Source organism: Engraulis encrasicolus, chromosome 10 (genome assembly GCF_034702125.1).
Source record: "Engraulis encrasicolus isolate BLACKSEA-1 chromosome 10, IST_EnEncr_1.0, whole genome shotgun sequence".
Taxonomy (NCBI): domain Eukaryota; kingdom Metazoa; phylum Chordata; class Actinopteri; order Clupeiformes; family Engraulidae; genus Engraulis; species Engraulis encrasicolus.
The window spans coordinates 34,044,767-34,059,967 of NC_085866.1; the positions used below are offsets into that span (position 1 = coordinate 34,044,767).

At 43.4% G+C, this 15,201-nt stretch overlaps 1 protein-coding gene across 7 annotated transcripts in view; it reads left to right on the forward strand.

Moving 5' to 3' along the window:
• The window catches only part of trim33 (tripartite motif containing 33), a 56,676-nt gene that overhangs the window by 26,367 nt on the left and 15,108 nt on the right, over window positions 1-15,201 (forward strand). For 3 of the 7 annotated variants that reach the window (XM_063208692.1, XM_063208698.1, XM_063208693.1), the window contains exons 5-12: window positions 807-923; window positions 1,498-1,612; window positions 3,322-3,468; window positions 5,152-5,269; window positions 7,540-7,787; window positions 8,327-8,533; window positions 13,210-13,377; window positions 15,066-15,201. The exon at window positions 15,066-15,201 is cut by the window's right edge and continues 74 nt beyond it. In XM_063208692.1, coding sequence (XP_063064762.1) covers window positions 807-923; window positions 1,498-1,612; window positions 3,322-3,468; window positions 5,152-5,269; window positions 7,540-7,787; window positions 8,327-8,533; window positions 13,210-13,377; window positions 15,066-15,201 — 1,256 coding nt within the window. The remainder of the gene's footprint in view (window positions 1-806; window positions 924-1,497; window positions 1,613-3,321; window positions 3,469-5,151; window positions 5,270-7,539; window positions 7,788-8,326; window positions 8,534-13,209; window positions 13,378-15,065) is intronic. The other 4 variants (XM_063208694.1, XM_063208697.1, XM_063208695.1 and 1 more) reach the window with 3 other exon arrangements.

Consider the following 15,201-nt stretch of genomic DNA (forward strand, 5'->3'; position numbering starts at 1 on the left):
CTCTTTTTGTTTTGTTGTTTTCCTTGCCATCTGTGTTCCCAATTTCCGCATCCCAATGCTGCGTGCTCTCTGCCCCCTGGATGATACCGCCAGTATTTTGCGTCTAGGTCAACTGCTTTTGAAGTAAGCATGTGCAGTCGGTTGCTCGTGGTGACGCGCGTAATTTACAGCTCGCAGTAAGCATACCGACACCTTAAAAGCACAGGTCAGTAATGCACCTGTTGGGACCTTCAGATGTCAGTCACAGTCAAAGGCCTATGAAGCGCATAACTAACAGAATAGCAACTCAAAAAGATCTATAGAATGACTATCAGTTGTTAGAATACAAAGAGCACAGGTCGGTAATGAACTGAGACCTCTAGAATGCAGACCTCTAGAAGCAGTGATACGCTTGGACTTTTACAAAACAAGAGGAACAGCTAAGTAACACACTAAGACATATGCTTTTGCAACATTTTCAAACCCTGAAGGTATTTTTAAACCCTGAATGAGTCAGACACACCAGGTTATCATGCCACAAACATATCAGTGTGTGTCGGGCGATGGAAGTCAAAAATGACTTATTTGCATATCTCGGTGCTCAAATTTGATGAGAAGAAAAAAGTCCTTTCATCTTTCACCCAAAACGTCACAGAAAAAAAGTGGGAGCGGAAAAATCCTGGTTGACGCATACTTTTTTCTTTTTATTTGGTTATTTGTGTGTCCTACTCCCAGGCTTTAACCTACTCCTTCAGTGCTCAAATTGGCCATAATAACCATATGCCATACCTCAAAGCTATACATTTCATGCTTTCCCCCACTTTCAGGTACCAGTTTTTAGACGAGGCCTTTCAGAATCAGAAGTCCATCATCGAGGCCTTCATGGCCAAGCTGCAGGAGAAGAGGAACATCGTCCATTTCTCGGCCAATCAGGTGCAAGGCAGGTGAGGATTAGATTTTTAACATCTAATTAAAATGTTTGATTTGTTTTTGTGTTTAAAAATATGATGAATGTGTCTCGAGTGCGTTTAGTTATCACGTTAGAATGCAGTGTTTGGTTTATTCAATATGAACTGTGTTTAAAAATATGAAGAATGTGTCTCAAGTGTGTTCAGTGATCACGTTAGAGTGCAATGGTTGATTTGTTTTTGTGTTATTAACTGTGTTTAAAAATATGAAGAATGTGTCTCAAGAGTATTCAGTGATCACGTTAGAGTGCAATGTCTGATTTCTTTTCACAGTATTTCATTTTACTCCATATTACTTAATTTTACGGGGGATTGCAGCTCGTATGTGCTGGTGCCTAGCAACGACTGTAGTGCGGCAGGCAGCTGTTCATTTTGTTCATCATATGGTGCTCCCTGACTGCGGCATATATATGCACCAATCTGATTTGGCTGCCCTCTCTCTCTCTCTCTTTCTCTTGTTCTCTCTCTCTCTCTCTGTCTCTGTCTTTCTCTCTCTGTCTCTCTCTCTCTTTCTGTCTCTCTCTCTCTGTCTCTCCTTCTCTCTGCCCAGGCTTAAAGAGGTTACGGAGACGCACAAGAAAGTGGAGCACGAGATTAAGATTGCGGTGTTTACGCTCATCAATGAGATCAACAAGAAGGGCAAGTCTCTCCTGCAGCAGCTGGAGGTGAGTGTGTGGGCGGGTGGGTGGGCGGGCCCAGAGCTGGCAGTGATTCAGCACACTCCACTGCAAGTGAACAACACTACAGTACTCCTCCACACATACTGTACTTGCCCTTACTTGATGTACTTGAACTCTCTTTGGCTGAATGTGGATATTTGGTGATATTCAAATATGGGCCTGGAGCTGGCATTGAGTCAGCACACTGTACAGCCCGTGCATAATGCATAATGTGTTTACTCCTCATATACTTACTTACTGCACTTGCACGCTCTGTGGCTGAATGAGAATATTTGGTGATAGAGGAGGCATGTTGTATGTTTTCCAGATGGAGATGGGACACAGTATATTGAAGGGTTTATTGAAGGGTCAAAATTACGAGTTGCAAAAAGACCCGAAACTAACAGAATGTTTTCTATTGAACAGTTTGAATTCCAGATCCTGGCATCCCTGATTTTCAACGGGTTTAAATTACTTTTTTGTTTTGTTTTTTTTAATCGCAGACTGCTGTAATTATTTTTTTGTAATTGCCTCTTGGCTCTGACGCCCTTGAAAAGGAGATTTTTAATTTATTTAATTTTGTTTAAAACAAAAATTAAGAAAAACCCTGAAATTGACGTTTTGATAGCAGGTCCTTCTGCACAGGTCTGTTGAGAGACCCTGTGGCAGAAACGCTGCCTTTGTTTTTTGTCTGTAATGACGATATACAATGCAGTCCACCATACAATTTGCAGCAGTTATCTTCCACCTTGTCACTGTATTTTTGTTGTATGTGTACACTCAGAGTATATATTTCATAACTGAGGCTTTTTAACTAGGCTTTTCTAATGTAAGAAAATATAAGCAATTTCTCAACGGTCTTCCTCCTCTACTTTCATAAAATTTTATATCATTGGCACTTGGCAGTGCTAAAATAGAAACTATGTAACAACATGGCTATGGCCAAATAATCAAACGGGTCTCTAATAGATTTTTTCAGCTTGTTTGAGGTTGGATACAGTGTCTGGTGTATTTGCAGAGCAGATGAAAGAATGCGTGTTATAATATTTGTGGTAAAATTCATGAAATGTTTCTGGATAAGCTCTTGTCAAGTGGACCATCCTGCCCGTAGATAGAATTTCATATTAAAATATTAAGCAAGAACTCATAAAAAAACTTGTAAACATTTCTAAAATGAATTACACAGAATTATTTAGACAGTTAAAATTTCATGACTGTTTAGCGGCATAGCTCATCACTGCAAGTGTTTCAAAGGCTCCTAATAAAGTTTAATGCTGTGTAACATTTTCAGTTCAAACTCGAGCACTTATGCATTTCTTCACCAAAAAACAGCATTGGAAGACTGATCTGAGTTTAAAAATGTATCAGCCTACCGAGGCCTCCATGTTCCAGTTTACTGGTTGCTAGGCATTCCTCCAGGCCTCGCTTTGATCTGCCCGCCACTGGCAAAATTCTAGTGCTGACTGCATGCGTTTCTGTACGTTCGTATTCTCCTGTATTTCTTTCTTTCTTTCTTTCTTTCGCTCTTTCTTTCTTTCTTTCTTTCTTTTTCACTCTCTCTTTCACTTTTTCTTTTTTACACCTTTTTCTTTCTTTCTTTCTTTCTTTCGCTCTTTCTTTCTTTCTTTCTTTCTTTGTCTTTATTTTCACTGGATCTCTTTGTTTCTCCTCTTGTCTCCCCATCCTCCTCCTCCTCCTCCTCCTCCTCTCTCCAGAGTGTGACAAAGGAGCGCAGCTTGCGTCTGATCAGCCAGCAGAAGGACATCGGCTGTCTGGGCCAGCAGATCCTGCACGTGCTCAGTTTCACCCACTGGGCACTCACCAACGGCAGCAGCACCGCACTGCTCTACAGCAAGAGGCTGGTAAGACATGCACACACACGGAGACAGATACACATACACACACACACACACAAACGGAGACAGAAACACACACACACACACACATGAGGACACACACATGGGGACAGAGACGCACAAATTCTCTCTGTATCTCTCTCTCTCTCTCTCTCTCTCTCTCTCTCTCTCTCTCTCTCTCTCTCTCTCTCTCTCTCTCTCTCTCTCTCTCTCTCTCTCTCTCTCTCGTGAGACTGTGGCTCACACACTCAGTGGAAATGCTTCTCTCTTTTACACAACTAACTGGAACTTAAAAAAACCCATCAGGCATTAGGACCATGTAGCGGTTGTAGATGTTTTCCTCAGTGCTGTGCCAGGGTCATCCTCCTGGAGCCAACCCTGCTCAATCAAGAGTGCAACCCTGCTCAATCACTTGCAGACAGCTTTTGGATTTCAATCTACCATTCTCCTTGCCTTTAAGAGAATCTGTCATAAAAAGGAGAAAGGTTGACATTTTTGCTCTGATATGGACCCGAATCTGTCTGGCCTATTGTTGCGCAAATTTAACAAATTTGTAATTCAAGACACAATCATTTCTTAAAGTAATAAATACAGTGATACATTAATTTATATATTAATTTAAGCTCTATCTATCTTTAATCTTACACAGGAATGAGCAGTCATATTACTAAACCACCGTTCAAATTCATAGGCAGTCAAAGGACAGGGTCAGAAATGTCACCATAAAACTGCAGCCGTCCAACTCAGGTGGGAGTGGTTGCTTGATTTATTCTACGCCGGCCGGTGAGGCCATAACGTTTCATGATGCTCAGCTGAGATGGGGCCTGAAGCCAGAGACGTTAACAGAAAGCCGTAAATCATTTCTAGTGCCGATCAGTGAGTAGTTAAGAGGGACGGTAATGAGTAATTGTGTAAAAGCCTGTCATGGTAAATCTGTCGTTGTATCATTTGCCTGGTAAAGCAATATGCTGGTGAACATTGTTGAAAATTGACAACAGTAATGAGAGGACTATGGGGGTGACCATTAATGTCAATGTTCCTGATTAATAGTTACCTACCCCATCACAGCCATGCAGAACATCTAATCAATGAGAAACTGACCATAAAGCCTTAGCCTGACCTACCCATGTGAGAACATGTCTCTTTGAATAGGGCTTTTGAATGAATGCCAAGAAAAAAGGAAAAAAATATCCTCACTCTTTGAAAGTCCTTACTTGAACCTTTCTTACTGTGAGCTGTGTAGGCTGCAGGGATGACGTTGTTTGTTATTTTTCTTTTCTATGTTTTATACTGTGAAGGACTTTACCTTACTTGAAGGACCTTACATTTAACCTTTCTTATGAAATTTGTATGCTGAAGGGATATGGTGTGTGTGTCAGGTTTTTGGTGATTCTATATCCTTAGGCTATAGGAATGGTATGTGGAGGATAAAGGAATGGTTTGTTCTGCTTTTTGTCCGTTCTACACTGCCATACCATGAAAAGATTACATGAACGTTTCTCACAGTGAAGTGTGTAGGATGTTGGAGGGATTTTGTTTGTGCTAGATGGTCATGTGATGGTCCTGATGTGACCCTTTCTCTATACTGATTAACTATACTCTACTATACTACGAAGTGTATAGTCTGCAGAGATGCTGTATCTTAGAATGCAATGTAAAGATGACATGATGTGGTTCTGTCTGTTCTAGATCACCTTCCAGCTGCGGTACATCCTGAAGGCCCGTCTGGACCCAGTTCCCCAGGCCAATGGTTCCGTCCGGTTCTACTGCGACCCCACTTTCTGGGCCAAGAACGTGGTCAACCTTGGTCAGTACACTCACTCATTCTTTATCTTAAAGGTGCACTGTGTAAGAATTTTTGTTGTTATTTCTAGAATTCATGCTACCCATTCACTAATGTTAACTTTTTCATGAATGCTTACCACCACCATCAAATTCTAAGTATTCATTATGACTGGGAAAATTGCACTTTTCATTCATGAAAAGGGGAATCTTCTCCATATTCCGCCATTTGAATGAATTTCCAGAAATAGACATTTTTAGCTGCAAAAGTACAAAAAGTACTTGGGCCATACTAGAAAATATTAGTTTATTACTTAGTACACGTTCATGAAAAGATCCAATTTGGCAATAGGCAACCCAATCTCAATGAGCAGCATAGTTGCTTTACCTTGTTTGACCATTTCCTGCACAGTGCACCTTTAATGCACCAGAGATGGATATCTTGGGTTAGGAAAGTAGAAGTCCTGCAACATATTTGTTCAATGGTTCAATTAACCAGCAGATCGCTCCAGAGACAGATCCCCTCTGTTTCTCACATCAGAATTATTTATTATTATTTACTGGAAGCCTGTTGATCCACCTTCTGAAAACTTAGGTAGCTGAGCCACACCAGGCCCAGTTTACGAGCTGGGTGCAGCAGACAGACCGACAGGCGAGGTAACTAACTGAATGTAGATCCACAATCAGCACAGTCAGTCGGCTGTAGATTAGAAGGCATTTCCATAAGTCTGTTGAGCTGATTAATTGTAGCCAACACAATGGGGGATTGCAGGGGTTAATAGGGATGGCACACACAGTGTTAACCTTGTCCTCCTTAGTGCTTACATTCATTTGTTAGATTTGGCACAAGATTTTGCATGGTTTGAAGTCGTCTTGGTTTGCATCGGCTTCACATGTTGTTGTTTTTTTCACATGTTTTTTTTTCCCCTGTTGTGTTGTTTTTGCTCGCATCATGCAAATATATTCAAATTCTCCTGAAAACCAAATCAATCTTTTGGCTCTCTATACTCCCGGTGTTATGAATCGGATAAAGCATTTGTATGATCGCCCCCCGTGGTGCAGTGAACAGCCATAGCCAACTGAAATCAGGGTGGGCTTGCTTGACTTTGAGCGCCTCCATTTTGGAATTACTGCAACTAGTTTGTGTATAAAGGGTGCCTTAGGAGGAGCTAGGGAGATTGAATACACCTATAAACCATTTCCATATTCATTAAACAATAAACCTTTGGGGTGTCTTCATGGCCTAATCTTGTAGCAGCAACATTCGCTGGAATTTCATTACAGGTGTTATTTACGCCTTTAATCTCCTTTTTTCACTAACTTGCGTGCAGCCGAAGAGCTCCCAGTGCAGATATTGTTTTTTTATTTCATGGCTTTCCTTGACATTATGAGCTTCATAGCACTTGTGAGAAAAAAATTACTGCGTTTATCGTCTGGAGAAGGCCGGTGTATTGTGTAGCTCAGTCACTGTCCAGCGATACCTCCGATTTGCCAACTGATGGCAAACGGGTTCTGTTGCATTTGTTAGTGTGTTGAGATGCTCATTTAAAGTATTTTTCTAATGAACCCAATTTGGAGACACACATTTGATGTTAATAGCTGTCCTTGCTTTTGTAAGCTTCATAGCACTCATGAGAAAAAAGCAAAGAGGAAGTAGAAACTAATTACATTTACTTGTATCACACTTTCTGCATTCTACGTCCACTTCCATGTACTGGTGATGCTGGGAACTGAGCTGCCATTGTTGTGTAAAAAATGTTCAAAAAACATTAAAGGTGCACTGTGCAGGAAATGGTCAAGAGGCAGTGCACCTATGCTGCTCATTGAAACTGGATTGCCTATTGCCAGATATGATCTTTTCTTGAAAGTTTGCTAACTAATAAACTAACATTTTCTAGTATGGCCCAAGTACAGTCATTTTAGCAGCTAAAAATGTCTATTCCTCGAAATTCAAAATGGCGGACCATGGAGAAGATCCCCCTTTTCATGTATGAAAAGTGCAATTTTCCCAGTCATAATGAATACTTAGAATTTGATGGTGGTGGTATTCATGAAGTATTCATGAAAAAGGTAACATTAGTGAGTGGGTAGCATAAATTCTAAAAATCTTGCACAGTGCACCTTTAAGATAAAGAATGAGTGAGTGTACTGACCAATGTTGACCACGATTGAATTGGCTGGACTCTTACTTTCGTAGCTCTGCTCTTGGCTATCCATGTGACTTACCTTCCCTTCTCTCAGGTTTACCTTCCCTCTCACCTTGAAACTCTCTTGTTGTGTCACATCCTCCTCCAGGTAACTTGGTGATCGAGAAGGTCCCTCAGTCCCCGCACGGCCCGCCCAACATGATGGGCCAGATGCCCAACCCTGCAGCGGCGGGCCAGAACCACCACGGCCCCCAGGGCAAGCACCCGGGCCAGATCAACCTGGCGCAGCTCCGGCTACACCACATGCAGCAGCAGGCGCAGGCGGCACAGCAGGCGGCACAGCAGGCCTCCATGGCCCAGAAGCAGCATCACCAGCACCAACAGCAGCTGCAGCAGGTGGGTAGGGCGGTGGGCGGCCCGCTGGCAGCTCATGTGGGGAAAAAGGAGCCTATTTGGCAACCAGAAAGTTGCAGGTTTGAGGCAAGCCCCGCTCTGCTTGACCCCATTGATGTGTCCTTGAGCTAGATACTATACCTTGGTGCTTGATGCTTGTTATTTAAACCTTGATACTCAACCTAAAGTTGATCCTGGTGGCAGAGTGTTGCATGGTAGGCAGCCATAGCCACAGATGTGTGAATGGGAGCCTTACATGGTAAAGTGCTTTGAGTGCCCGAAACAGTGGAAAAGTGCTATAATCTATAGTTCAAGTCAGAAATATTAGCCCCCCCTCGTGGACTTAGACATCTCTCTTGATTTCTTGGTGAAAATGACTATTATCAACAAATCCAGAGAAGAAACAAATACACTATGAAGACAATATGTTTCCAGAATGAAAGAAATGAATTGATGATGGTCATATATTCACTACTGCGAAATCAAGAGAATTGTCTAATTTCTTGAGGGGGGCTAATAATTGTGACTTGCACCGGTAAAAGGACTGCCTTTACAGTGCGTTTCCCATTCTTCAGCAGCAGCAGCAGCAGCAACGGGAGCGTGAGCACCAGCAGCACCAACACCAACAGCACCAGCACCAGCAGCAGCAGCTCCAGCAGCAGCAGATCCAGCAGCAGATGCGCATCGCCTCCCAGATGTCCCAGATGCCCCGGCCTGGGGGGCCGCCGCCCGGCATGGTCCAGCAACAGGTGGGTAGGGTGTGTGGGGTGGGTGTAGTGTGAGAGGTGTGTCATTATCATCAACAACAACAACAGCTTTATTCTATTACTCAAAGTCCAATTTCAATAAGACAAACAAGCACACATACCTTTATAATAAAAAAGTGCGTGCGTGCGTGCGCGCGCTTCATTTGTGTTTGCATATATGTTATATTTGTGTAACAAAGAGTTTCACTTCTGACTCCAAACCAAGTGAAAAGGAGAGGATTGTTGCGCCCATCAGGGTTAGTCTGGACACTGGGCTCCACTCGGGGATAAAACACCCATGAACCATCTCGCTCCATCAGTGTAGCTTCCATGTTTGCTTAAGTGGTTGGAAGGTCTGTGGTTGAAGTGGCCAGGGAGTGGCCATCTTCAGTAGGCAGACAGGCAGGTCGGCAGGTCATGGTTGGGTGGTGTGCACTAATTCAGTAGAAGGAATGGGACTGGGAGTGGTTGCTTTCAGTTTTGGTTAGGTCAGAAGTGGACTGTAATAGATTACAGGGTTCCCTTGCATCTATGAAAGTTCGTACAAAGTTTTTTTTTTTTTAATGTTCAGGGCCCATGAAAGAGTGGATGAAAGTGTAGATGTGCTCGAAAGTGTTGAGGGGCCAGGCATGAATACTGTATGACTCTCCAGTGAAAGGGTTTGAGAAATATGTCTTGCGGATTACATCATCTCTGATTCCTTTTGCTGCATATTTTCCATGCCATTGGTGACGTCCTTGTTCCTTACACAGTCCTCTGAGGTCACTGGATGCTTGGAGTATAAGACAAGCATATACTTGGATTATTATTTTTTTGACTGCGGCTAACATTTGCTCCCTCATCTGAAACACATTTGGTCATGGAATGAAGTTCATTTATGGAATGTGGATATGAAAGTCCATTAAAAACATTAGTGCAGCAGAATATTTGGTTGGACTTCGTTTAGGCAGTTAGTCAAATTTCTTCTGGGTCCACTGGAATCCTCAACCCACCATTCTGTGAATGAGTGCACACCAGTGCACGCATGACTATGCTGTTTTCTGCAATGTGGAGAGCAGAGACCTGAAACAGGGCCGTGGTATACTGCAGCTCTGGTGTCGGTGGCAAGAGATATTTTGATTAGACCCCAGTAGAGGCATTTGGTGAAATCTTCTCGTCAAATGTTGGCTGCTGCATACACTACAAGTAGTCAGGTGTGTGTGTGCGTGTGCATGCGTGCGTGACCAGCATGGTGTATTAGTGTATATGCTGTAGTGTGCTGAGCAGACACTAAAGTCAGTGTACACTTAAGCTCTGGTGTGGCCGGAGAAAATGTGGTTAGACTCACTAGAGACAATTGGGTCTCCTGTTGGTGGAGGTCAGTGTGTTGTTGACGACGATGATCAGAGCCCGTGTGTGTGATTGACCGTGGATCGTGTAGTAATATGCAGAGTAGAGACTCAACACAGGGCAGCTCTGGTGTGGAAGGAGAAATACAGTGAGATTAATAAGTATTTGATTTCTTATGCATCTACCATTACAAGTATAGACTGATCATATCTTTTTTTAGATGCGTCCCACGCATCTCTATAAGAGGCTTTGGTGTCCGTCCGTCCGTCCGTCCGTCCTTCCGTCCGTCCGTCCGTCCGTCCGTCCGTCCGCCCTCCCGTGATGGGTTTCTGAATTGTGATTCCCTCTTGTGATTCCCTCTTGTGTCCACAAGGTGGCAGTCGCTCAGTTTTGGCCTGGAGCTCATGCGTGCAAACCAAAAGCTCTTTGCCAGTGAGAAAAACATGGCGGCACTTCCTGTTGATTTTCACATGAAAGTTTTGCTTAATTTAAAGTCCCTAAGCGACTATAAATGTTGTGGCTTCCATATATTGATGTAAAAGTGCCCCACAAAGTAATGAAGCACAACAAAGTTACTCCACATTACCATTTGACCACTCGTTTTTCTATGCTAACAGGGTAGCCAATGTAGCATTGTAAATGATCCAGGGAGAAAGGGGGAAATGTTGTGATTTCAGTCCGCCTGAGGCAACGATTTTCGTGGGGAAGATGACCTGCATCTCGGTGGCATTGAACCACGCCCCCGTGCCTTATTTGGCTCGCTCAGCACGTGCGTCCTCAGTCCAATCGCAATGCTTTATTTTCCCCAGACGTTTAATCGCATTTAAGTGAAAGTGCCATGTATACACATTGCAAAATAACTCTTAATCCGATCTATTTAAATCGCATTTATTAAATCGGACTTAAAAACATCATGTACACGTAGCCAATGTCTCATTGATTAGTTTATGGAACTTACGGTTTGTCTGTTACGGTCCACGAAGACAATATCCACGTGAAAACGCAAACGCCTGCAAACCACTGTTTTGACAGAAATACAGTTCACCTGTCGCCTACTCTGTTTTCTTCCCAAAGCGGCATTTAAAAGTATTCCATGAAATCCAACATCAACGTCACTTCAAATAGGTGACAGCATCATGCACACACATGAAATAACACTTCAGTGAGGGGGGGGACATCACTGCTCTCATATTAAAGTGAAAAGAGAATTTCACATTTTAGTTTATTTAATGTAGGCCTATGCAAAATTGCAAATAGCCTATTCATTGAAATGTTTCATTGTAATTCATTGTAATGTTTGCCTGTTTTTTATGTTTGTAATTATTTATTTTTTTTAAATAAAAAATCGTGATTAAAAAAAAAAATAGCCTAACAAAAATAGAGATTTTATGTAAAAAAAAAATGTGATATGGGATGGACCGATGGCCCCCCTAAGCTAAATTCGCCTTAGGTCCCCACATTGCTAAATGTAGTGTAAGGGATTATTTTGAAAAGACAGTAACATGTAATCAGCAATGCATTACAGTTTTTCAGTACATTGCCCAACACTGTTGAAATCCTATGGTACTTTTTCAAATCCAGGCTTATACAGTACATGGTAGGCTTATTGATAAATTGCCTTGACAGGTTATGAGGAGGCCAAGGGGGCGTTTGGGCAAAAAAGGTTCAGAACGGGCATAGACGGACGCATCTGTTGTCCGCCTGTCGGACTTGTTTAGTGGGCAAACCAACAATATCAGCAGCAAGGATCAAATGCAGATTATCCCCACTGTACCTGTATGTATAGCTCAACTGGGGAAATATCCTTGAAATATGAAATTTGGAACCGCTGTGGTATATTTTACGAAACTGATTCCATCGAATGATTTTGAATTCCAGGATGAGAACACTTGAAACTGATTCCCTTGTTTGTAATTGCTTTAATTGATTTGTCATTGTTTTACTTGATTTGTTATTTTAATGCAACTGAAATTACATTTTCCCAAAAATTTTGCAGCCCCTTTAGTCCGTTAGCTGCAGCCTCAAAATATGGAAGCCGTTACCGAAAAGGTGGCAAATACCACCATACCTTTTCTGAAAGCTTAGAATCTCAGCTTTCCAATGGTGTATGATTGTCCAGAACACCCTTTTACTCTCAACGGGTCTATTTTCCTGATAAAATAAAGGTTAAAAAAAATATATGCAGCAATATGCCGAGACCCATCACAGGGCAATGGCTTACTGCAGCTCTGGCGTGGCTGGCAGGCAGGCAGGAGAGGCAGCTCAGGGCCAGATGGCTGCTGTCGGAAGCCCCTGTGATGGAGGAGAACCGCAGGACCACGACATGACATGTTGCACACTGATGTATCGCCATGGAGAAGCTGTTGCTGTACAGTAGCTCTCTCCTTCTCTCGTGTGTTCGTGTGTGGGCAGCTTTGGTGTTGTATTGAGACTTTACTAACTAGAGACATGCACAAGCATGAGCTATAAATACTGCCGTGATTCATTGACATTTTATTACTGGTTGTAAACGGAGTACTATATTCCCTATATGTTATTAGGTCTGTGGGAAGGTACGAAGCTGGCACTGTAGAAGAAGCAGCATGCTTAAGCTGTAAACATTGCTGTAATTCATTGACACTTTATTACAGAGTGTGGGCATTGAGTACTGTGCGTAACATATGTAATGCATTATGAACATGCAATGGGGAAAAAGGTGCTACATGTATCGTAGTGGCCAACTCTGATATTACAATCAAATCGAAATTACTGTGCCTTGCCTGGTATCCCCACTGTTGAAGCAAGGGGGGAAAAAAACATCAAAATATCTTCTAGAATTCAGTTGCAAAATCTTACAACTGAGTCATTGCAAAGGAATGGATATTGAATGGATGGGTTTTTTGTTCTTGCATTTGTAGGAGTGTTTGTAGGCACAGTGTACACACACACACACACACACACACACACACACACACACACACACACACACACACACACACACACACACACACACACACACACACACACACACACACACACACACACACACACACACACACACACACAGTGACTTCTGATGATGGCACTATTACTCTACCTGATGAATCATAAGTCAAAGTTTGCTCATTGGTATAAAAGCCTAGTTTGTACTCGTATTTGTGTTCCAAAAACGATCCCTTTGCATGACTGGAGGACATTTCAAATCTGGGAGATGAAGATCAGACATGTGACATGACCATCAGGCATATGCAAGGATGGCCACATGCTGTGATTGAAATGTGGTATTTATGTATATAACATACGCCTGATCCAGTCTATAAGTGTGGCCTGTGCCAGTGACATGAGTGTGCATGGTGTTTTGTTTGTTCCAGCCCCCCAGGCTGATCAGCATGCAGAGGGGCGATGTGAACGGCGGACCCCCCCACATGTTCCCTCCCCACGCCCTGCGCATGCCCACCCAGCAGGTGCGCATCACCAACGCCCAGCCTCGCCTCGCCAGCCAGCAGTACCCCATGATGCAACCGCAGCTACAGAGACAGGTGGGTAGAGCAGAGTGTGTCTGTGTGTCTGTGTGTGTGTGTGTGTGTGTGTGTGTGTGTGTGTGCGTGTGCGTGTGCGTGTGCGTGTGCGTGTGCGTGTGCGTGTGCGTGTGCGTGTGCGTGTGCGTGTGCGTGTGCGTGTGCGTGTGCGTGTGTGTGTGTGTGCACGCGTGTGTGTGTGCACGCGTGTGTGTGTGTGTGTGTGCACGCGTGTGTGTGTGTGCACGTGTGTGTGTATGTGTGGATCAGTACCCCATGAAGCAGCCACAACTGCAGAGACAGGTGGGTGCCATCAGTGTGTGTGTGTGTGTGTGTGTGTGTGTGTGTGTGTGTGTGTGTGTGTGTGTAGTCACATGCGTATTACTGTATGTGTGTGTGTGTGTGTGTGTCTGCAGTGCACACGTGCCAAGTGGTACGTGTACTGTCTGCACACGTGCATGTTCTCTTGTGCATTTGTGTGCGTGTGTCTTATCTCGGGTCACAAGAGCACTGCAGAGTCACTGCAAGTTGTTGCAACATACAGAGCGTACAGCACTGCTGATTCCCACGCTTGTACACATGGCCTCATTGCCACAACATGAGTAATGGCAGCTCCACCATGTGCAGAAGGGCCAGACACACAAGCAGGGTTGCCAGATTGGTCGGTTTTCTATCCCATGGGGCTGTTTAGGATGCCCATCTCTGTAAATTAAATTCATGGCCGTATACGTTGAAATCAAGAGAATTTAGTTCATATTAGGGGGGATTTTGTTGGGCTGGAAATCATCAGTTACATTTGGCAACCATGTATACAAAAAAACCAAGTTCATGATTGCGCAGTGAAGGGTATATCACTGATCTCCATAGAGCCCGTCTACGTGATGACACCGAAGTGTATATTAGAAATCAGTGTTGTGCAGTGCTGCACAATTATCCTCCCTCTTGAAAACAAAAACGCACACAACACAACACACACCATCAAAAGACCTGTCTCACCTTCACTGATGGGCAAAATGGATTCCCGTACCACATATTCCAAATGACCTTGTTTTACCTGTCCAATTCAACACATTGATAATTCCACCTGCCAATCACCTGGCTGAATTGGACAGGTATAACCTCGCCATTTGGAATCAGGGTGTATGCAGGGTTTTAAAAAGTATGGTGGTAAAGGTGATAAATTAAAAAGCCAAAATTTAATGGCCTTAAAAGTAGTAAATTTGCTCAAAAGGTATTATTTTTTGAAAAACTAGGAATTATTTTTTGTAAGTTGCACCGTTTTGACAAAAAAAATTGATGATTCTGTATCTGAGGGCAGTCATGGGCAATTAGGGCGTCCTCAGGTGGGGGGGAGTAATTAACCAGTGCTCTCACCATCCTCCTCCATGACTGAGGTACCCTGAGCATGGTACCGTCCCGCCGCACTGCTCCCTTTCGGGCGTCTTTGTGCAAAAAACGAAAGTGTGATGTTAAGCAGATAGAAATTACAAAAGATGTCTTGTTAATACTTGCATCGGAGTGTCGTGATGGTTGTAAAAAAAATCTAAAGGTAGTGAAAAAGGGTATTAAATGGTAGTAAATTTGACTTCAAGATTTGTGTATATACCCTGGGAATATGCGGCACTGGATTGTAACTAATGGATTCATTTTTCCCCATCACTGCTCACCTAATCTCTTTCCTCTCTCCGTCTCGCCTCCCCTCCCCTCAGCACTCGAACCCGGGCCACGCCGGTCCCTTCCCCGTGTCGTCGCTGCACAACGTGAACGCCAACAGCCCCACCAGCCCCACAAGCGCCAGCATGGCCAACGCCCACGCACATCGGGGGCCCGCCAGCCCCATAGTGG